This window comes from Desmodus rotundus, chromosome 7, assembly GCF_022682495.2.
Source record: "Desmodus rotundus isolate HL8 chromosome 7, HLdesRot8A.1, whole genome shotgun sequence".
In the NCBI taxonomy this organism is placed as follows: domain Eukaryota; kingdom Metazoa; phylum Chordata; class Mammalia; order Chiroptera; family Phyllostomidae; genus Desmodus; species Desmodus rotundus.
In genome coordinates, this window is record NC_071393.1 from 50,819,215 (window position 1) to 50,835,187 (window position 15,973).

The window sequence follows — 15,973 nt, forward strand, 5'->3', positions numbered from 1 at the left end:
TGTATGGACTGCCCCACCTTCCTGCCTTGAAAGGGTTGCCAGGCCTGGGGGAAGGCAAGGGAAATACAGGCAGAGCCCATGGATTCCCTGGGTTGAGAAGGAGCTAGAGGGCAAGGCAGCTTGAGTTCAGTGGACAAAGTACCAGAGAAGAGAGAGCTGCACAGAGCAAGAACTCCTAAGATCTGCAGAGAGACCCTTAAGTATTCAGCTGATAACTGACCAGTGTGTGCACGTAAGGAAATTAGCAGGGCCTGAGAAAGAGCCATCCAAGCAATTACAGGGAACAATGCTCCCGCTAAGCGAGGTTGAGAATAGAAGTTCCCATAAGACTATCAGCTGATTTCTCAAAGGAAACCCTGCAGGCAAGAAGGGTCTGGAAAGAAGTATTCAAAGTCATGGAAAGGACCTACATCCAAGATGACTCTATCCAGGAAAGCTACCATTTAGAATGGAAGGGCAGATAAAGTGCTTCCCAGATAAGGTCAGGTTAAAGGAGTTCATCATCACCAAGCCCTTATTATATGAAATGTTAAAGGGACTTACCTAAGAAAAAGGAGATAATAAAAAATATGAACAGTAATATATGAATCTAAAAAAATAAAAACAAATACTGCCTGGCTGGTGTGGCTCAGTGGTTGAGTGTCAGTCTGCAAATCGAGGGGTCACAGGTTCGATTCCCAGTCTGGGATACATGCCTGGGTTGCAGGCCAGGTCCCCAATGGGGTTCATGTGAAAGGCAACCACACATTGATGTTTCTTTCCCTCCTTTCCCCTCTCTAAAGAATAAATAAATAAAATCTTTAAAAAATACAAAAACACAAACAAAAAAAACAAACTAAGCAAACAACTAGAACAGGAACAGAATCACAGAAATGGAGATCACATGGAGGGTTATCAGCAGGCCAGGTCAGGGGAGAGAATGGGGGAAAGGTACAGGGAATAAGAATCATAAATGGTAGGTACAGAATAGACAGGGGGAGGTTAAGAATAGTATAGGAAATGGAGAAGCCAAAGAACTTATATGTATGACCCATGGACATGAACTAAGGGGAGTGGGGGATGCTGGTGGGAAGGGGTTGCAGGGCAGAGGGGAATAAAGGGGAGAAAAAAATGGGACAACTGTAATAGCATAATCAATAAAATATATTTTGTAAGGAAGGAAGGAAGGAAGGAAGGGAGGAAGGGAGGAAGGAAGGAAGGAAGGGAGGAAGGGAGGAAGGAAGGAAGGAAGGAAGGAAGGAAGGGAGGAAGGACCTGTTCCAACCAGCCAAACCGGAAGGCTTCAAAATGCGCAGGCACCATGAGGAGGACCCAGAAGGGTTTGCCTCCATAGTAATGCAGTGACAGAAAGTCCGAAAGGAAAAACACCACATCTTCCCACTGGAGCGGAACAGGGTAGGGAGGCTTTTGTAAAGCCTGTCATCTCCCAGAACTTCCCTTGACCCAGGGAGGGCCACGTAGAGCAGTGTTTCTAGAATGTGTGTCATGACCCGTGAGTCACGAAATCGGTTTAGTGAGTCACTAGATGTAGTGGGTCATGACCTGGAATATTTTGAATGAAGGAGAATAGAAACAGAATTACACATAGTAAAGGGGTAAATATTGTTTTATAGCCATGTTTTGTCTCAGTAATAAACACAAGAGCACACTGTGTACATGTATGTGCATACATGCACCTGTATTGGCCAAGTACTTTTTATGTAGATTGCGGTCAAAAAGCCTTGAAATCTGCTTTGAGAGACACTGGGCTTCCAGGGTCAGGGAAGGTAAGAAGACCTCAGCAGCAAGAGAATTCCAAGGCAGAGAATCTCTACCCAAACCACTAATGGTCACAGCTCAGCCGTGATTAAGTATAGTACCGTGGTTAAGAGCACACACAGGCCTTGGCATTAGACTTCGGGGGAATCTGAACCCCTCCATTCACTAGCTACAGGACATACACCTATGAAATGGGAACCATGGCTATGTTGTAACTGTGACCTAATGATGTTTTACGGATCAAATGCAGGAGCACATGCTAAAGTCTTAGCAGGTTTCTTGGACCATAGCAGGCTCTCCTGAGTGATACAAATAACTAAGGCATTTATAGTTCCTTTAGTAGCCAAAGAGAAGTCAGGGAATGGAAACCAAAATATTCTGAAAGTCTCCTATGTGCCAAACATGTCAGGAAATCTTACTCAAATGCTCTTATTTAAGGACTTCTCTAAAATATAAGTCTTGTGTTCTGGAGGGTTAGAAAGGCCAGGCTTTCACAACTAAGCGGTACACCCATGCTTTCACAACTAAGTGGTACAGCCAGGACTCAGACCCAGGACCGCTCCTGCAAAATACCAGCAAGGTAATTGTCAGAAACAGTGATGATGATGAGCATAAAAAGGAAGAAAAGATAAATTGTCTTTAAAGCTTCAAACTATAATGCATTTCCTTCCATAGTTAATGGTTTCTAGTGTATCTCTCCTCCAAACAGTAGTCGCCCCTGGTGGGGCTGTTGTAACCCCAGGATGCAGTTTGAGGGTCATCGCCACCCCCTGGAATGTTACATCGAGAAGGCGGGGGTTCTCTGTTTACTGCTGCATCCCCCATGCCTCTCAGAACATGGGGGGCATCCAATAAAATATTTGTTCAATGAGTAAATGAATGAATCTCATTTCTAGAAAAGTCTACAACCATAGTTAATCTAAAGAAGCATGGCTGCAAAGCAGGTCATGGGTCTTTAGAGGAATTAAGGCTGTCTGGTGATGTAATGACCCTTGGGACGCCCGAGGACTCGTCTGAGGTGTGTGTACACCACAGAACTACCTCTTTCTAACAACGGAGTAGTATGTGGCCCCCAAATGTACATTTTTTTTCTTGCTACATTTTACTGGGTTAAGAAGTAATAGAGTAGAAGACATGTGTGATCACAAAATACCAGGCCATTTCTCCGGTCTTGAGAAACAGGCTGGCAGGACCTCCAAGAGCGTGTCATCAGAGCTGCTTCTGGCTTCCTAACAGAGTACCCAGGAGCAAAACATCACGTGCAAGCAGCATCGTTGCCCAAAATGTTGGAGAAAAATGCTTTTTGGGTATGTTATACAAAGTGACTAGATTTGCCTTCCTAGAAACTCATTTTCAGGAAAATTATATTAAACATCATCTACTGAAGCAACCAACAAAATCTTCATCATCACCAGATTTTAGAGGAAGGAATAAGCAGCTCTCCTCTGCTCAGGCAGGGGACAGTGTGGCTTTAAGCAGGGATGGACTAGATGACCTCATTTGGTCCTTTCCTCGTTTATGATGACATCTTCATCATTGCTGAGTGTTTGGAAATTTCATGGAACAGTAGAGACAGAGATAAAAATGAAAGTTGAAGCTGAGAAATGGATGTCTTTTGCAAGTCAGTCAGATAATTGGACATTCACTGGGAAAGCAATTCATAGAGAAACCAGAGGAGACCAAAGATTTCGGGTCTCTATGCCTACAATGTTGAATCACTGACACAAAAAAAAGGAGTCTGTTGATGTCTGGGGAAACTGGAAATGGTCATGGTAAGTGGAAGCTGTGTGGTTCATTTACTGCCATAAAGGATGCCACCAGCTCTTCTGTGGGTCATTATAGCTGCATTTGAAAATGTGACTGTTAAAGTAAGAACCAATAGCAAGTACCTGAGGCCAGATTAAGAACTGTGTTCAATGGTTTATCATGTTTTAAATGCTGGCTAATATAATGATTTACTAAAGAAATTTGAGTCAATTAAAGGGTTTGTTGCAGGAAATTGTTATAAATCTCTGGGTCTGGTTTTGTTTCACAGTTTTTCACCTTTGAGCAGTATAAGAAATTGCTAGGATCTGTGTCACTGTCACCAGCAGTGGTAAGTGAGAATATTTATTATACTTAAGTGTGTGTGTTATTTCATAAAGCAAAATCTGGAGACAAAAAGCCTTTTGATTCCCTGAGCCCAACTACTAAAATATGAATTCAAGTGATTCAATGTTCAGCTACTTGTTGAAAGCCATCTTCCTAATAACTCACAATTTGGCTATTTTATAGCACCCAGTGGTGAATTTATGATAATAATGATATGTGTAGAAAGGCTCAGATGAGATATGGTCAAGAGTGTAAAATAAAGAGTACATTTGTCAAAGACTTTTTTTAAGCCCAAACATGCATGTTTACATGTTGTACCTATCTATGCAGAAGTTGGCGTGCCTAAAATTATTTCCTAGCAGGCGACTTTTCCAGCTTTACTTGAGCTGTAGTAAATAGTAAGTAATAGAACTGCAGGGCACTCTGTGGTCAGAGACGGACTGAAGAACGGACCTTTTATCGTCAGGGAGAATAATGATCATACAATGAATGACACATGTCAACTATCACATGAAAATCACTTGTTGATTTGAGCATTTTCCAATGCCACTCCTTTCCTTCTGAGTCACTTGGCCACTTTTCACAAAATGAGTTAAATTATATTGGCTAATTGGGTTCTACAAATATGTGCTTGCCACGGGAGCTCCAGAGAGAGCAAATGCACTGATTTCTCCCTTCAAATCCTTAAAACAAAATCAAGTAAAATCTGCACTGGCTCTCCGATTGAAACATGCCCCTGTTTTCCTGGTGAAGTGTATCTCAAAACTTAACCAAAAACAGAGTGTTCTGAGCTGCAATTCCTTCATTACTTCACTTGTAAAGGTTCATTTCAGAACATTTGCTCTGCCAAGAAGACTGCCCAAGAAGTATGTTATTTAAAGAGTCATGCATGTCCCTTTTATAGGAAGGATCCTATTAGGAAAACTAATAGCCTGGCTTAATGTTATGACAAAGAAAGCTCTTGTCCAGCCTCCTACCTGAAGAGGTGGCTCTGAGGTGTGGCCTCACATGAAAGACGTGGTAGCATGGGCCCTAAGTTATTTTTTAATTCCTCGGTGTCTCCCCGTAATGTCATTCTTAACTTTGAAAATATCTTGTTAAAAAGAGAATTAAAAGCCTTTCTAGCAAAAGACAATGAAGTACGGCCTCTGGAGGGCCAGCTGGCTGTTCCTGTGCTGGTGCCACTGAGAAATGCAGCTCTTTTGGCTCTCTTAGGAATTGAAACAGAAAAGCATTTGGCCGCTCCAGCCGCCACAACTGAATGCGTGCAAACTGTGTGCAGGTTTCCCCTTCTCTTGAACTCATTTATTCCAGGGTTGGGTTTTTTTTTTGGTTTTTTTTTTTTTTGATACAGCTAGACACTTAAACAGCCATTAAATGTCCCCTGGTGCTCTCACATGAAAAGCCGAGGAGGCTGGGAACCCGACAGTCACTGCTGGTCTCTGGAACAGTCTAAGTAATGTGATCTGCTGATAGCTGATCAATTCTTTTGACAAGGGACTGCTGAACGCTATTTCTGACAGCAAATGTAGCTGAGTTTATAGAACAGAAAAGTGAATTACTTGGAAGATTGTATGGAGTAATAAAAACCTGAACATCTGGATTTTAGCTTTTTCAGTCAGAAAAGTTGGGGACTAGTATTTTTTTTTTTCCTGCTTTTGGCTTCCATGATGGAAGTCTGAGATACATGAATAAAATATTTGGTCTGTTACCCTATACAAAGATGTTTAAAATTGTAATGAAGGGGCATGAAAGGAAAACATCACTAGTCACTCCCTCTCTCCTGGAATCTGTGTCCAAAGCCATTCTTCCTGTCCATCTGTTTGTGCAACACTAAGAGTGGTTTCTGTGTAGCACTTTACAAAGGGCTTTCACACCTGATTTTGACCCTCATATAACCTTATGAGCTAGGGAGGTTAATTATTATTGTTTCCATTTTACAGATGAGAAAACTGTGGCTTATAAAGGGGTCAGTGACTTAGACACAGAGCTGCAGCTAGTACATGTGGGGTCTTTATGTGAATTATGAAAAGGCAGTCCTTTCTTCTGACTGATGCCGGTCCAGGGCTCCGGCCCAGCAAGAGGGGTGCAGGCCGGACTTCTGGCTCCACACGCACCATTGTGCACAAACTAATGTACATGGTAGCTCTGGTCCAAATCAGCCAGTAAGTGGCAGAACGGAGACTTAAACCCAGACCTCCTGGCCCTGGACTTTCCTCTGCTGCTAAGGCTGTAGAACATCCTTTCTCCCTTTCTCTTTTACTGTCCTATTTTGAAGAAATTAAAGACTCATAATAAGAGTTATCTGTGCTTTTTCTCCTCTTAGTTGTCCATAGTACTGCCTCTTCCTTTAGAATTAAGGCTTCAACACTAAAGAATTGGGTTTTTTCACATCTGTTTTGCAGGTTTGAGGCTTTGTTTAATTTTGTTTTCATTCTCTCTCTCTCTCTCTCTCTCTCTTTCTCTCTCTCTCTCTCTCGTATTTTATCATCGTGGTTATTTTGGTTTTTTATAAGGATTTTCTGAAAAGCCTTTAAGTGTTCCACATGGGGAAAAATTCTAGAAAGTTGTTCTTTCCTACTGCAGAAATTATTAACAGAGAGCAAATAATGTTCTAGATTTTAGCTAAGGCCTTCAGAACAATCTAGTCATTTCTGATCTCATTCCTTGGCTTTCGGATCTAGAAGAATAGGACAATGATCAGTTTTTTTAAAAATAGGGAAAAGATGAATAAAAAATAATTTTTTGTTTGATAATAGTCTAAAATAGTGACTCTAAGAATACGGCTATAAATTTAAATGTGTTCAGCTCTACTGTTTGGTTACCTGAAATTTTGCTTTTTAAAAACACTATTTGTGGTTCTGCTCCTTGAATTTGTTAATCTGCTCAATACATGTATTTAAGTAGATGTTTTAAAATGAAGCTCTCCTTTTACAAGTCAAACTCTCTTTTAATTGTTACATGTGCAGATGGTTTAGTATTCACCTTAAATCAGTAAAACAACCTTTCTTTTCATTAGTGGAAAAAAGTCATTGTTGATGGGGCTTTGACATTTTATTTTGAATTGTTAGGATGTGGTTTGTGGCTTCTGTAACTTCTTCTTCATGAATTGTCAGCATCTAATCAAGAACTAAGGCTGTTTAGTAATGGTATATGGTGCATTTACACAAGTTTCTCCATTCTCACCATAACATTCAGCTACATAATGTTATGAGTAGGATGCTTTACCCAGCACACGTGATAACTTGCTTTAAAGTATTGATTGATTTAATTTTTCTAGACATTTGCCATTGCTGGACTGGGATCTGGACTAACAGAGGCCATCGTGGTTAACCCTTTTGAGGTCGTAAAAGTTGGCTTGCAAGCCAATCGGAACAAATTTGCAGAGGTAATGATTTAAGGTTTTCCTATTGTTCAGAGACTGTAACAACAAACATTTTAAGTATATATAAAAAAGTATGAGCCCAGCTCTTATTCACTTGCTAAAGTCATAGAAAATTATCGGTAAGGAGGTAGCATAGGAAAAGTCAAATTTCTCCCACAAGGAAAATACTAACAAAAATGCATTCAAGTCTGAGGGACAAACACATGTGTACACACTTTTGTTTTAGAGTTCTAATGTAATCTATACTGACTTATTTGGAAATGTTTTCCCTCCATTTGGGAACACTTCTATTTTACATTATGCTAGAATAGACTACAGCAAAAACCACTGAGGTTAGAATATTATTGTGTTTCTTAAAAAAAATTGTAATGGAATACTACACAGCAGAAAGAAAGAAGGAGCTCCTACCCTTCGCAACAGCATGGATGGAACTGGAGAGCATTATGCTAAGTGAAATAAGCCAGGTGGTGAAAGACAAATACCATATGATCTCACCTCTAAGTGGAACCTAATCAACAAAACAAACAAGCAAGCAAAATATAACCAGAAACATTGAATTAAAGAACAAACTGACAGTAACCAGAGGGAAGGTAGGAGGGGATAACGGGAGGGAAAGGGGGAGGGGTTTTCAGGAATGTGTATAAAGGACATGAGGACAACACCAAAGTGGGGTAGGATCGAGGGTGGGAGGTGGGAATGGCTGAGGTGGGAGGGATTGGGGGGAATAAAGACAACTGTACTTGGACAACAATTAAAAAAAAAGAACAAAATTATGAAATCATTAAAAAAAATTGCCTCAATCCTTTTCCTACTCCACCCTTGGCCCTCCCCCAAAGATTCTGATGATCTGTCAAGCCTGTCTTTGGGTTAAATGTGAATGAGCATGTTCCTAAACCTGTAGAGATATCACCACTCGGACAAGGATGGGTCTTGACATTTAATCGCTGGTACATGATGGTTCTTGAAGACAGCTTCCCTTGGTGTGTGCTGACTTCGCTTCCTTCCAGTTGCCTAATAATTCCTGTTAAACCACCAAGTCCAACTGTTCTTGCTTTATTCTTTTGGGAGCCAAGCACAAGGTAGAGAAAAAATAAGAGGATTTGTATTCCAGGTCCTTTCTTAGCGTTTTAATTTAATTCCACAACTGGGTAGCATGTGGTATAAATTGGAGTATCTGCTGACCTGAATTTCTCTGTGGAAAAGTTCCCCTGCCTACTACTTAAGCAGCTGCTAGTGGGTGGAGAGCCCCCTCACTCCCACCCCACTTCCTGCCTGAGAGCTCCCTGGCAGCTTCTTGAGCAGAGGTGTGGGAAAGGAGGGGGGCAACCCACTCACCTGTAGCAGCCCAGGCCCGAGGCGGACAGGGTTAGTCCGCTACAGCAGATGGTATCTACTCAGTTGAAGTCAATCCTAATTAAAGGAGATTTTTTTTTTCCTTTTAAGTTTCAAAAGATTGTCTTAATTGCAGTGATATATAGCATTTCAGAAAAGATTGAACATTTTTGTATTACCCTAGTCTTTGTTTCTGTTCGCTTGCTTTCTATTCTTCCTTGACTGATGGGGGAAAAATGATGAGGAATAGGAGGAAATGAAAGAAACACCTTTCAAATGCCATATCATTATGGAGCATTTAATACAGCCCCCATGGAATCTGCTCACGGAAAATTTGACTTGTTAGACAGGGAGAATTACGAGCTAGAAGAAAACTTTGGAGCTCCCCATCCAATTCCTCATTTTACCTGTTGGGAAGCTTGTCTTAGAGAAACAATGATTAAGTGAAGGAAAAAACAGGCCTTCAACTGCATCCTTTATCAATGCAACCTGTAACCAGAGGGACCCAGTGGGACAAGCACCTAGGAGCACGCTCGGGAATGAAAATAATGAGTTATCACAGCACTTCTGCTCATGCCTACTGTTCTCTTCTTTCTCCCCTGCCCTCGACGAGGTTCTACACTGAGGCCACGTAAGAGCTGTGAGTGTTTTTGCACGGGTCAAGGCATTGCTAGAGCATGGGAACACCCTCCCGGCCCGACACAAGAAAGCTGCGTGTGCATGTGTTCCTCGCTCGTCTGCACGAGTGCAGTCTGTGTAAACCGTTTATGTGTACGCTGCCATTTTTTAAGTGGAGAAACAAGGGGCGTTTGTTTGGGATCATTTCTTTTGCATAATCCACTGAACTGGATTCATTGTCAGGTATTTACATAAACAAAGTAAAATCTATGAGGTACATCATAAAATATTTGCAGTATTACTTCAACTTAGCCAAGTAGGGATCACGCTGGTCACACGTGTCAGCACCAATCAGGATCCAGTAGCTGACAACAGGTGCTACTTTACAGGCAATATTGATCAAGTTGAAAGTAGTTACTAGTGCATAGTCACCCAACATAAAGTAATGGGACTATACCTATTGCAAAAAATTGTGTGAAAGAGATGGTGGTGTAAGAATAGCAAATTTGGATCTAGTCACTTAAAAATAACTACCCGTCACTTGGCAATGAAACTATTTCCTGTGTCTTTTGTCTAGGACCCATTAATTCCAAAGCCTTTCTCCAATGACTAGCACTTTCTTTTATCCACCAAGGGGATACCCTTTTGTTCATCTGAACCTGTATTGAATTCATCTGAATATTAGGTGTGCTCACTTCAGCATCTGTATGGCCAGGAATAATTATTGCTTTCTTCACTCTGGGGCTTTGTAGGTTGTCAAGAAGTGTGGGGGGTGGGGGTGGAGAAGGGGAAGAGGATGAGAAAAAAGAGGGGAAGAAAGGAAGGGAAGAAAGTGCATTTAAAAATTACACTTTTTTAAGAAAAAAGGTTGAATCCAAGTATAAAGGGAATGCATATTTATGTTAGAAAACAACTGTGTACTTCTGTGTATACATATAAACATATAAATGTACTAAAATGATCTGGAGCAACAGTGCCCGATAGAAATGCAACATTAGCCACATTTACTAGTAGTTGTATCAAAAAACGTAAAAAGAAACAGATGAAATTAATTTAGTACTATATTTTATTTAACCCAGTATACCCAAAATGTTATCATTTCAACATGCGATCACTATAAAAATTATATGAGATAATTTACACTCTATTTTCATACTTAGTCTTTAAATATCATGTGTATGTTATGCTTACAAGCACACTTGAATTTGAACTACGACATTTCAAGTTCTGAATAGCCACATGTGGGTAGTGCCGTCCTTATAAGAAAAGGCGGGTCTGGAGGAATTCATACAAACTTCTCACTGGGTACCTCTGAAAAGGAGATTAAAGTGGGAGAGAGAAAAGCAAGAATTTAAGGGAATATCTTTGTGTCGTTGAATGTTTAACATGAGAATGGATTCAATATTTTTGTGAACTTTTACTCTAAAAAGTAACAGTTGCTCATCCTAGAAGATTTAGAAAACACAGACTAGTATAAAGAAAAGTGAGTGACCCAGAAGAAATGTTCCAGCGACTCTGCCGGGGTCAAGCCTGCCTTCGAGGGGAAGCTTCCCAGCTGGTCCGGGTGGGAATGACTTGCTGGCCCATCCTGGGATTCATCCAAGCTCCTCTTTTGTTGGGGAAGAAAAATAGTAATAGCCACATCAAATGCTGTTGTGAGGGCTAAAAGAGACATGTATGTAAAGCTGTCGGTACAGCCTGGCATATAGTAACAGTTTAATAAGTGTTGGTGGTTATTGTTACAACATGCTTTTTATGTGAATTTAAATGTGATGCTATATGCAACGATCTTAACACAGCGCCTGGAACATGGTAGACACCTCACCAAAGACGACTGTTTCTAGATGCAAGTTGATCTCATAAATCCTTAGGTTTAAGTAGAAAGAAGTTTATCTTGAGATACTGCCCTGGTTAACAGTGAGCAGCCCCAGCTGACTCCAATGTAGGCGTGGAAACACCTTACTGAGCAACGGTCAGTCTGTTCTTTAGGTCATTCTCCACTGCCGGTGTGATCCATGGAGCCTGAATTCTTTGGCAAGGCCTAAGGGCTGGCAGCCTGGTTACAGTGCCTACTGACAAGGTCTTTAAACTCCGGTGCAGGTCCACTATCATAGACAGCAGCAGAAGTGAGAGATGAAACTAAATGTATCCGAAGGCACTTTGGAATGAATTCCTCCACAATGCAGGTGTTCTCCCTCTGGAATAGTGGCATAAGATCAATGTGGGTTCTTGATCAAGCCTTCATAGTCACTTCACGTGGAGGCGTGCACGAAGGTCAGTCTCAGCCTTTTCAGTCAATTGCAGCTACCAGCTGTGGCGGAACGCTAAATGGATGGGCGGATGCAGGGTGACGGCTTGACAACACCTTTAAGGAAAGCAGAGCAGTTTCCCCAGAGGTTTATTTTGCATGTAGAGAACTCTTGTTCTGCCAGTACTGTGCGTTTCTTAGGTAGCGTGTTCCCCCTCCTAGGGATGAACACCCTGGATACCACACAGCAATTGTGGATTTTCCTATTTTGTCAGCATGAGGAGGTGAGTCACAAATTGGTCCTCCAAACATGAAATTTCCTAAGAAGTTGCTACAGTTGAGAGGGACTCTTCAGTGGAAGACAGGCTAACTCAAGAGTTGTCGATATTACACTTACGTCTTAGAGGCGATGGCAGAGTGGTGAAGTAAGAGCAAAAGGACTGCCAAGCCCGGTGTGCCTAGGAGGAGGTTGTGGGATGCAGGCAGATGGCCCTTTAGACCCGTAAGGAGAGTGTGGCTGGCAGACACCCAAAAAGGGGCCCTCTGAAGCATGAGATCCAGGACAAGGGCCCCTCTAGCTGGGGTTTAGGGTCATGTATGTTACGTCTTGGAGCCCCAAGTGCAGTTCCCATCAGGATTTCCTGGGAATGGCAGGTGCTCTGCGTGTTTCAGACACTGGCTTCTCCCCGCCGTGGTCTAGGACTGATTCTCTAGCCAGTCAGAAGTGTGTTGCCCATAAAATATGTCTTCCCACCTAGGTTAGCCATAAACTATTCTAACAATTTCAAGGAAATTGTGGTTAATTCAATTTCTGATACTTCTCTCATATTCTTCTGGCTTCTGTATAAAGTATTTCAACCAGCATGCTTGTCTCTTCTCCGCTTTTTAAATTGCCACCATATCAGCCCAAAATTGTAAGCCCTGCCACACTCCCTCCAATTCCAACACCAGAATCTTGGCCAGCATTTTAAAATTCACAGCGAATACAAAAACCTATCTCAAATTCTCAAAAGAAAAAGAGAAGAGAAGTTGTCTCTAATTTAAATATGCTTGACCTTCTGTGGGGAGCAGAGTAATCATGGTTCAGTGAGTGTAAAAACATGTTCGAATGAAACCCAGATAGACCCAAGTTTCTCCCTGTCCTTCGGACTGAACCCAAGCAGAGTGTCATTCTGCTTTGTAGTCTTTTTGGTTTAGGACTAGGCTTGCCCTGGGATTTCTCTGTTGGAGGTGGTTCGCACATCCAGTCTTGCCCAAAGTGTGACTTTGTAGCTCGTTGTCCTGATAGGAACTTTCTCCCCCTCTTCCGTGGACTCATCATTCTTTATCTGTATATTTATAAGAGCTGGAAGTCTCGAATCAGTTGTGTGAAGCCAAGTGGTATTTAGCTGGCATGCTCTCTGCCTGCCTGGAAAATGTGAATTTCTCCCCAGAAGCAAAATCTTGTATGAATTGTTTCCCAGTTTTTCTCTCTACTTTGAAATCTACTTCAAAGTTATTATTTGGCTAGCGGGTTTTGTTTTCCTTCCCTTGAGGTCTATAGGATTGGCCTCCAATGTGTGGATGGGGCACAGGTTTCCCGTCTAGAGCCTGTCATTTTTATCTGCTTTACACATGAACGTAATCATTCTCGTCCCCAAACGTAAAACTAGACCTCTGGGAAATTGCTAAAGCTTCGTTCACCTCTCTTTAGTTTTGATAGATGTTCATCCCAAGAAAGGAATAATTAGTCTTCTACGTATGCTCTATGACTATACTTTTAAGGATCAATGAATAAGTAGCAAATGCATCATTAATAGGATGTTTAAAGATAGGGATTTTTTTTTAATCTGGTTTTGGATATTACCACTAAATATAGTTCTAAACACTTTATCCTGGGAGCTTAATAATCTAATAGAAACCAATTAGATTTTATATGATATCACAAAGCTTGGTGATTATATTCTCCATAGGCAATTAACAAATGTTTAAACTTAGATGTATTATGTAGAGTCGACATAAAGTGAATGAAAGGATTGCATTTTGTGCTCGTCTCTTTCAAGAAGATGAGGTTGAGCTATACAGAGGTGAGTGTGTGGCTCTGTTGACAGACAGTGTGAGAAGCCAGCCTCAAGGGCATGTCCACATTCATGAATGATGTGTTGAGTTAAGTTCAAATTTTTCCTGCATTACTATGTGAAACACTGCCTGGAAACTGTTCAGTATATAAATTATTTCTTTCCAGCTATGATTCTTGAGGGCAGAAAAGTGAATTATGTATAGGAATCCATTCCTATAGTTATCTTTTAACAATAGCTAAAGCAGCAGCCAAGTTGCCTCTCTATTATCATTGACAGAAAATAGACTTCAGTCTTCCATTCAGCCCTGCCAGGAACCCTAGATGTCTGCTTTCAGAATGGAGACTTTGAAGTAATGATAATCGCTACCATTTACGGAACATCCATTGCATGCCAGATACTGTGAGCGTGCCTTCCATGATTTTACCTTTATTTGATTTAAAAAAAAAAAATCATGTCATTCTGTATTACAAAAGTAATACATGTTTGGTGTTTTTCACAAGCAATACAGAGCTATCTAATGAAAAAATAACTGATGATGTCTGCCAATGCCTCCCACTAGTCCCGTTGCTCTGGTAACTGCTCACACACACTTGATATTTCAAACTCTCCCATTGTCCCCATAAGATGGCTTTGTGTCTATTTTACAGATAAGAAGAATAAAGCCCAGTGGAGTTAATGACTCTAAGAAGTAGCATTAACATAGAGTCTCTATGTGTCTCCATGTGTCTCTTTCTAGTCAGACACACTGCTTTCATTGGGATAAAGGAATGCAGTTAATTAAGAAGCTTAAGAGAAAATCAGAAGTGTTTCTGGACCCATGAAAAAGCAACCATGTTGCTGGTTTCCTCTTAGCAGTTTCCCCTGTGCTATGGCCACCTCCTCCCTGCTCTTGAGATAGAGCAGGGGCAGGGAACTGCCAGCATCTGGTGGTCCAGAGCCCCCCTGCTCCTCTGGGACGGTTATTTGGCATCAGCTTGGTGTTAATGGAGTTTTGTGGCTCAGCGTGTGGGAGTTTGTTTACAGCAAATCATTTTGCACTCACAGATTGTTTTAAAATAGACCTGTTTATCAAATGTAAAACTTTAGATACACTCTAATTATATTTTGGGTGTCTTTTTGCCCATAATCATGCCCTATTCAAATAAACGGCAGTGATGAATTAGTGACGTTATCTAAGCTAAAAGAAATTGCGAATGTGGGATTTTTTAGCCAGATTCCTCTCCTTTCAGTTACATTCTGTTCTCAAATAAATGGGAGGTTTTCCCTTTTTCCCCCCAAATTTATGAAAATGCTTCAAGACTTAATTTGAGTAATGAAAAGCATAAGTGATCATCTATCTCCTGAAGAGCAAGGGTATTTTCCTACTTTAGAGTAGCAATTGGATCTTCTCTCTTTTTTTTTTTTTTAACAAAGCAGTGTTTTTCTGAGGGCCTGAGTTTGGACACTTGCTCCATTGTATGAAGGTCTCATCCAGTTTTGTTCTTCAGCTGCTTGATGAAATCCAGTGCAACACCCTTATTCAATTGACTCTAAAATGCAACAAAATTCGCCTTGCCTTAGGAAGCAAGTAAAAGAACAAATGTGGAGTGTGCTGTGTTCTGACATGGTGTGCTAAGAGCTCTCCCCTGGCTTTAGGGACTGAGAAATCCACGGACGCACACCCCTCACCTGTACCTACTGGCCATTCTCTGATAGCTGTTTACCCGGGGAGTAGTGCCTGCCACCTAAAACCCCTGCCTGTGATCTCACAAGTTAATTGGAGCCAGCTATGGTCAGTCGTCGCATGGAAGAACTCCAGAAAAAACAGTGCAGGCTGCCATAAGTCATCTCCGTGATTTGTTGGTAATACTGGGCTCTTGGAGAGTAAGGAATCAGTGCCCCAGAGTGGTGCCTGGGAGCATTGTATAGGCAAAGGATCTTCTCTTTTCATTAAGCTGCTTAAGGATTTTTAAAACAGGAATTTGGTTCCATATTTCACAGTTATGGCATGGGTAGATATAAAATTTATCAGCATATCTCTCCAAATAAAATTCAAAGCAAAAACATGTACGTTTTCAGAATAGGAGCCAAGTGCTGACTTAGCACAGTGCATGGCACCTAGGAGGCGCCCCATAGACACTGTTGAGTAAATGAGGCATGAAAGAGCAGGGATTTCCCAGAATTAGCAGTCGGCAACGGCAGAAATCAGAGTTTAGAAGACTCTGAGTTCCTTCTGGACCAGTGAACTGCGATTTCTACAAACCAATATAGAAAGCAGGATGGCATCACAATATTAGGTGCACCCTGACCCGTTCCTCTTCCCCTCCTGCAACTCTGACACGGTCGATAAAAGGTACATCTAGGGAAGTTAGAATGCCATTTGGCCCACAATTGGTAACCAAATATGAAAATTGGAGTGAATCTAAATATTGGAAGGAAACCGAACTGTGGGTGACCTGCTGGGTTGGATAGTATTGGAATCATTTGGCTGATGATGCTAAT

General features: G+C 41.3%; 1 protein-coding gene across 4 annotated transcripts in view; it reads left to right on the forward strand.

Annotated features, from left to right (window-relative positions):
- SLC25A21 (solute carrier family 25 member 21) overlaps positions 1–15,973 on the forward strand; it is a 460,856-nt gene that overhangs the window by 410,822 nt on the left and 34,061 nt on the right. For all 4 annotated transcript variants that reach the window (XM_045187980.2, XM_053929134.2, XM_045187975.3 and 1 more), the window contains 2 exons: positions 3,794–3,853; positions 7,130–7,237. In XM_045187980.2, coding sequence (XP_045043915.1) covers positions 3,794–3,853; positions 7,130–7,237 — 168 coding nt within the window. The remainder of the gene's footprint in view (positions 1–3,793; positions 3,854–7,129; positions 7,238–15,973) is intronic.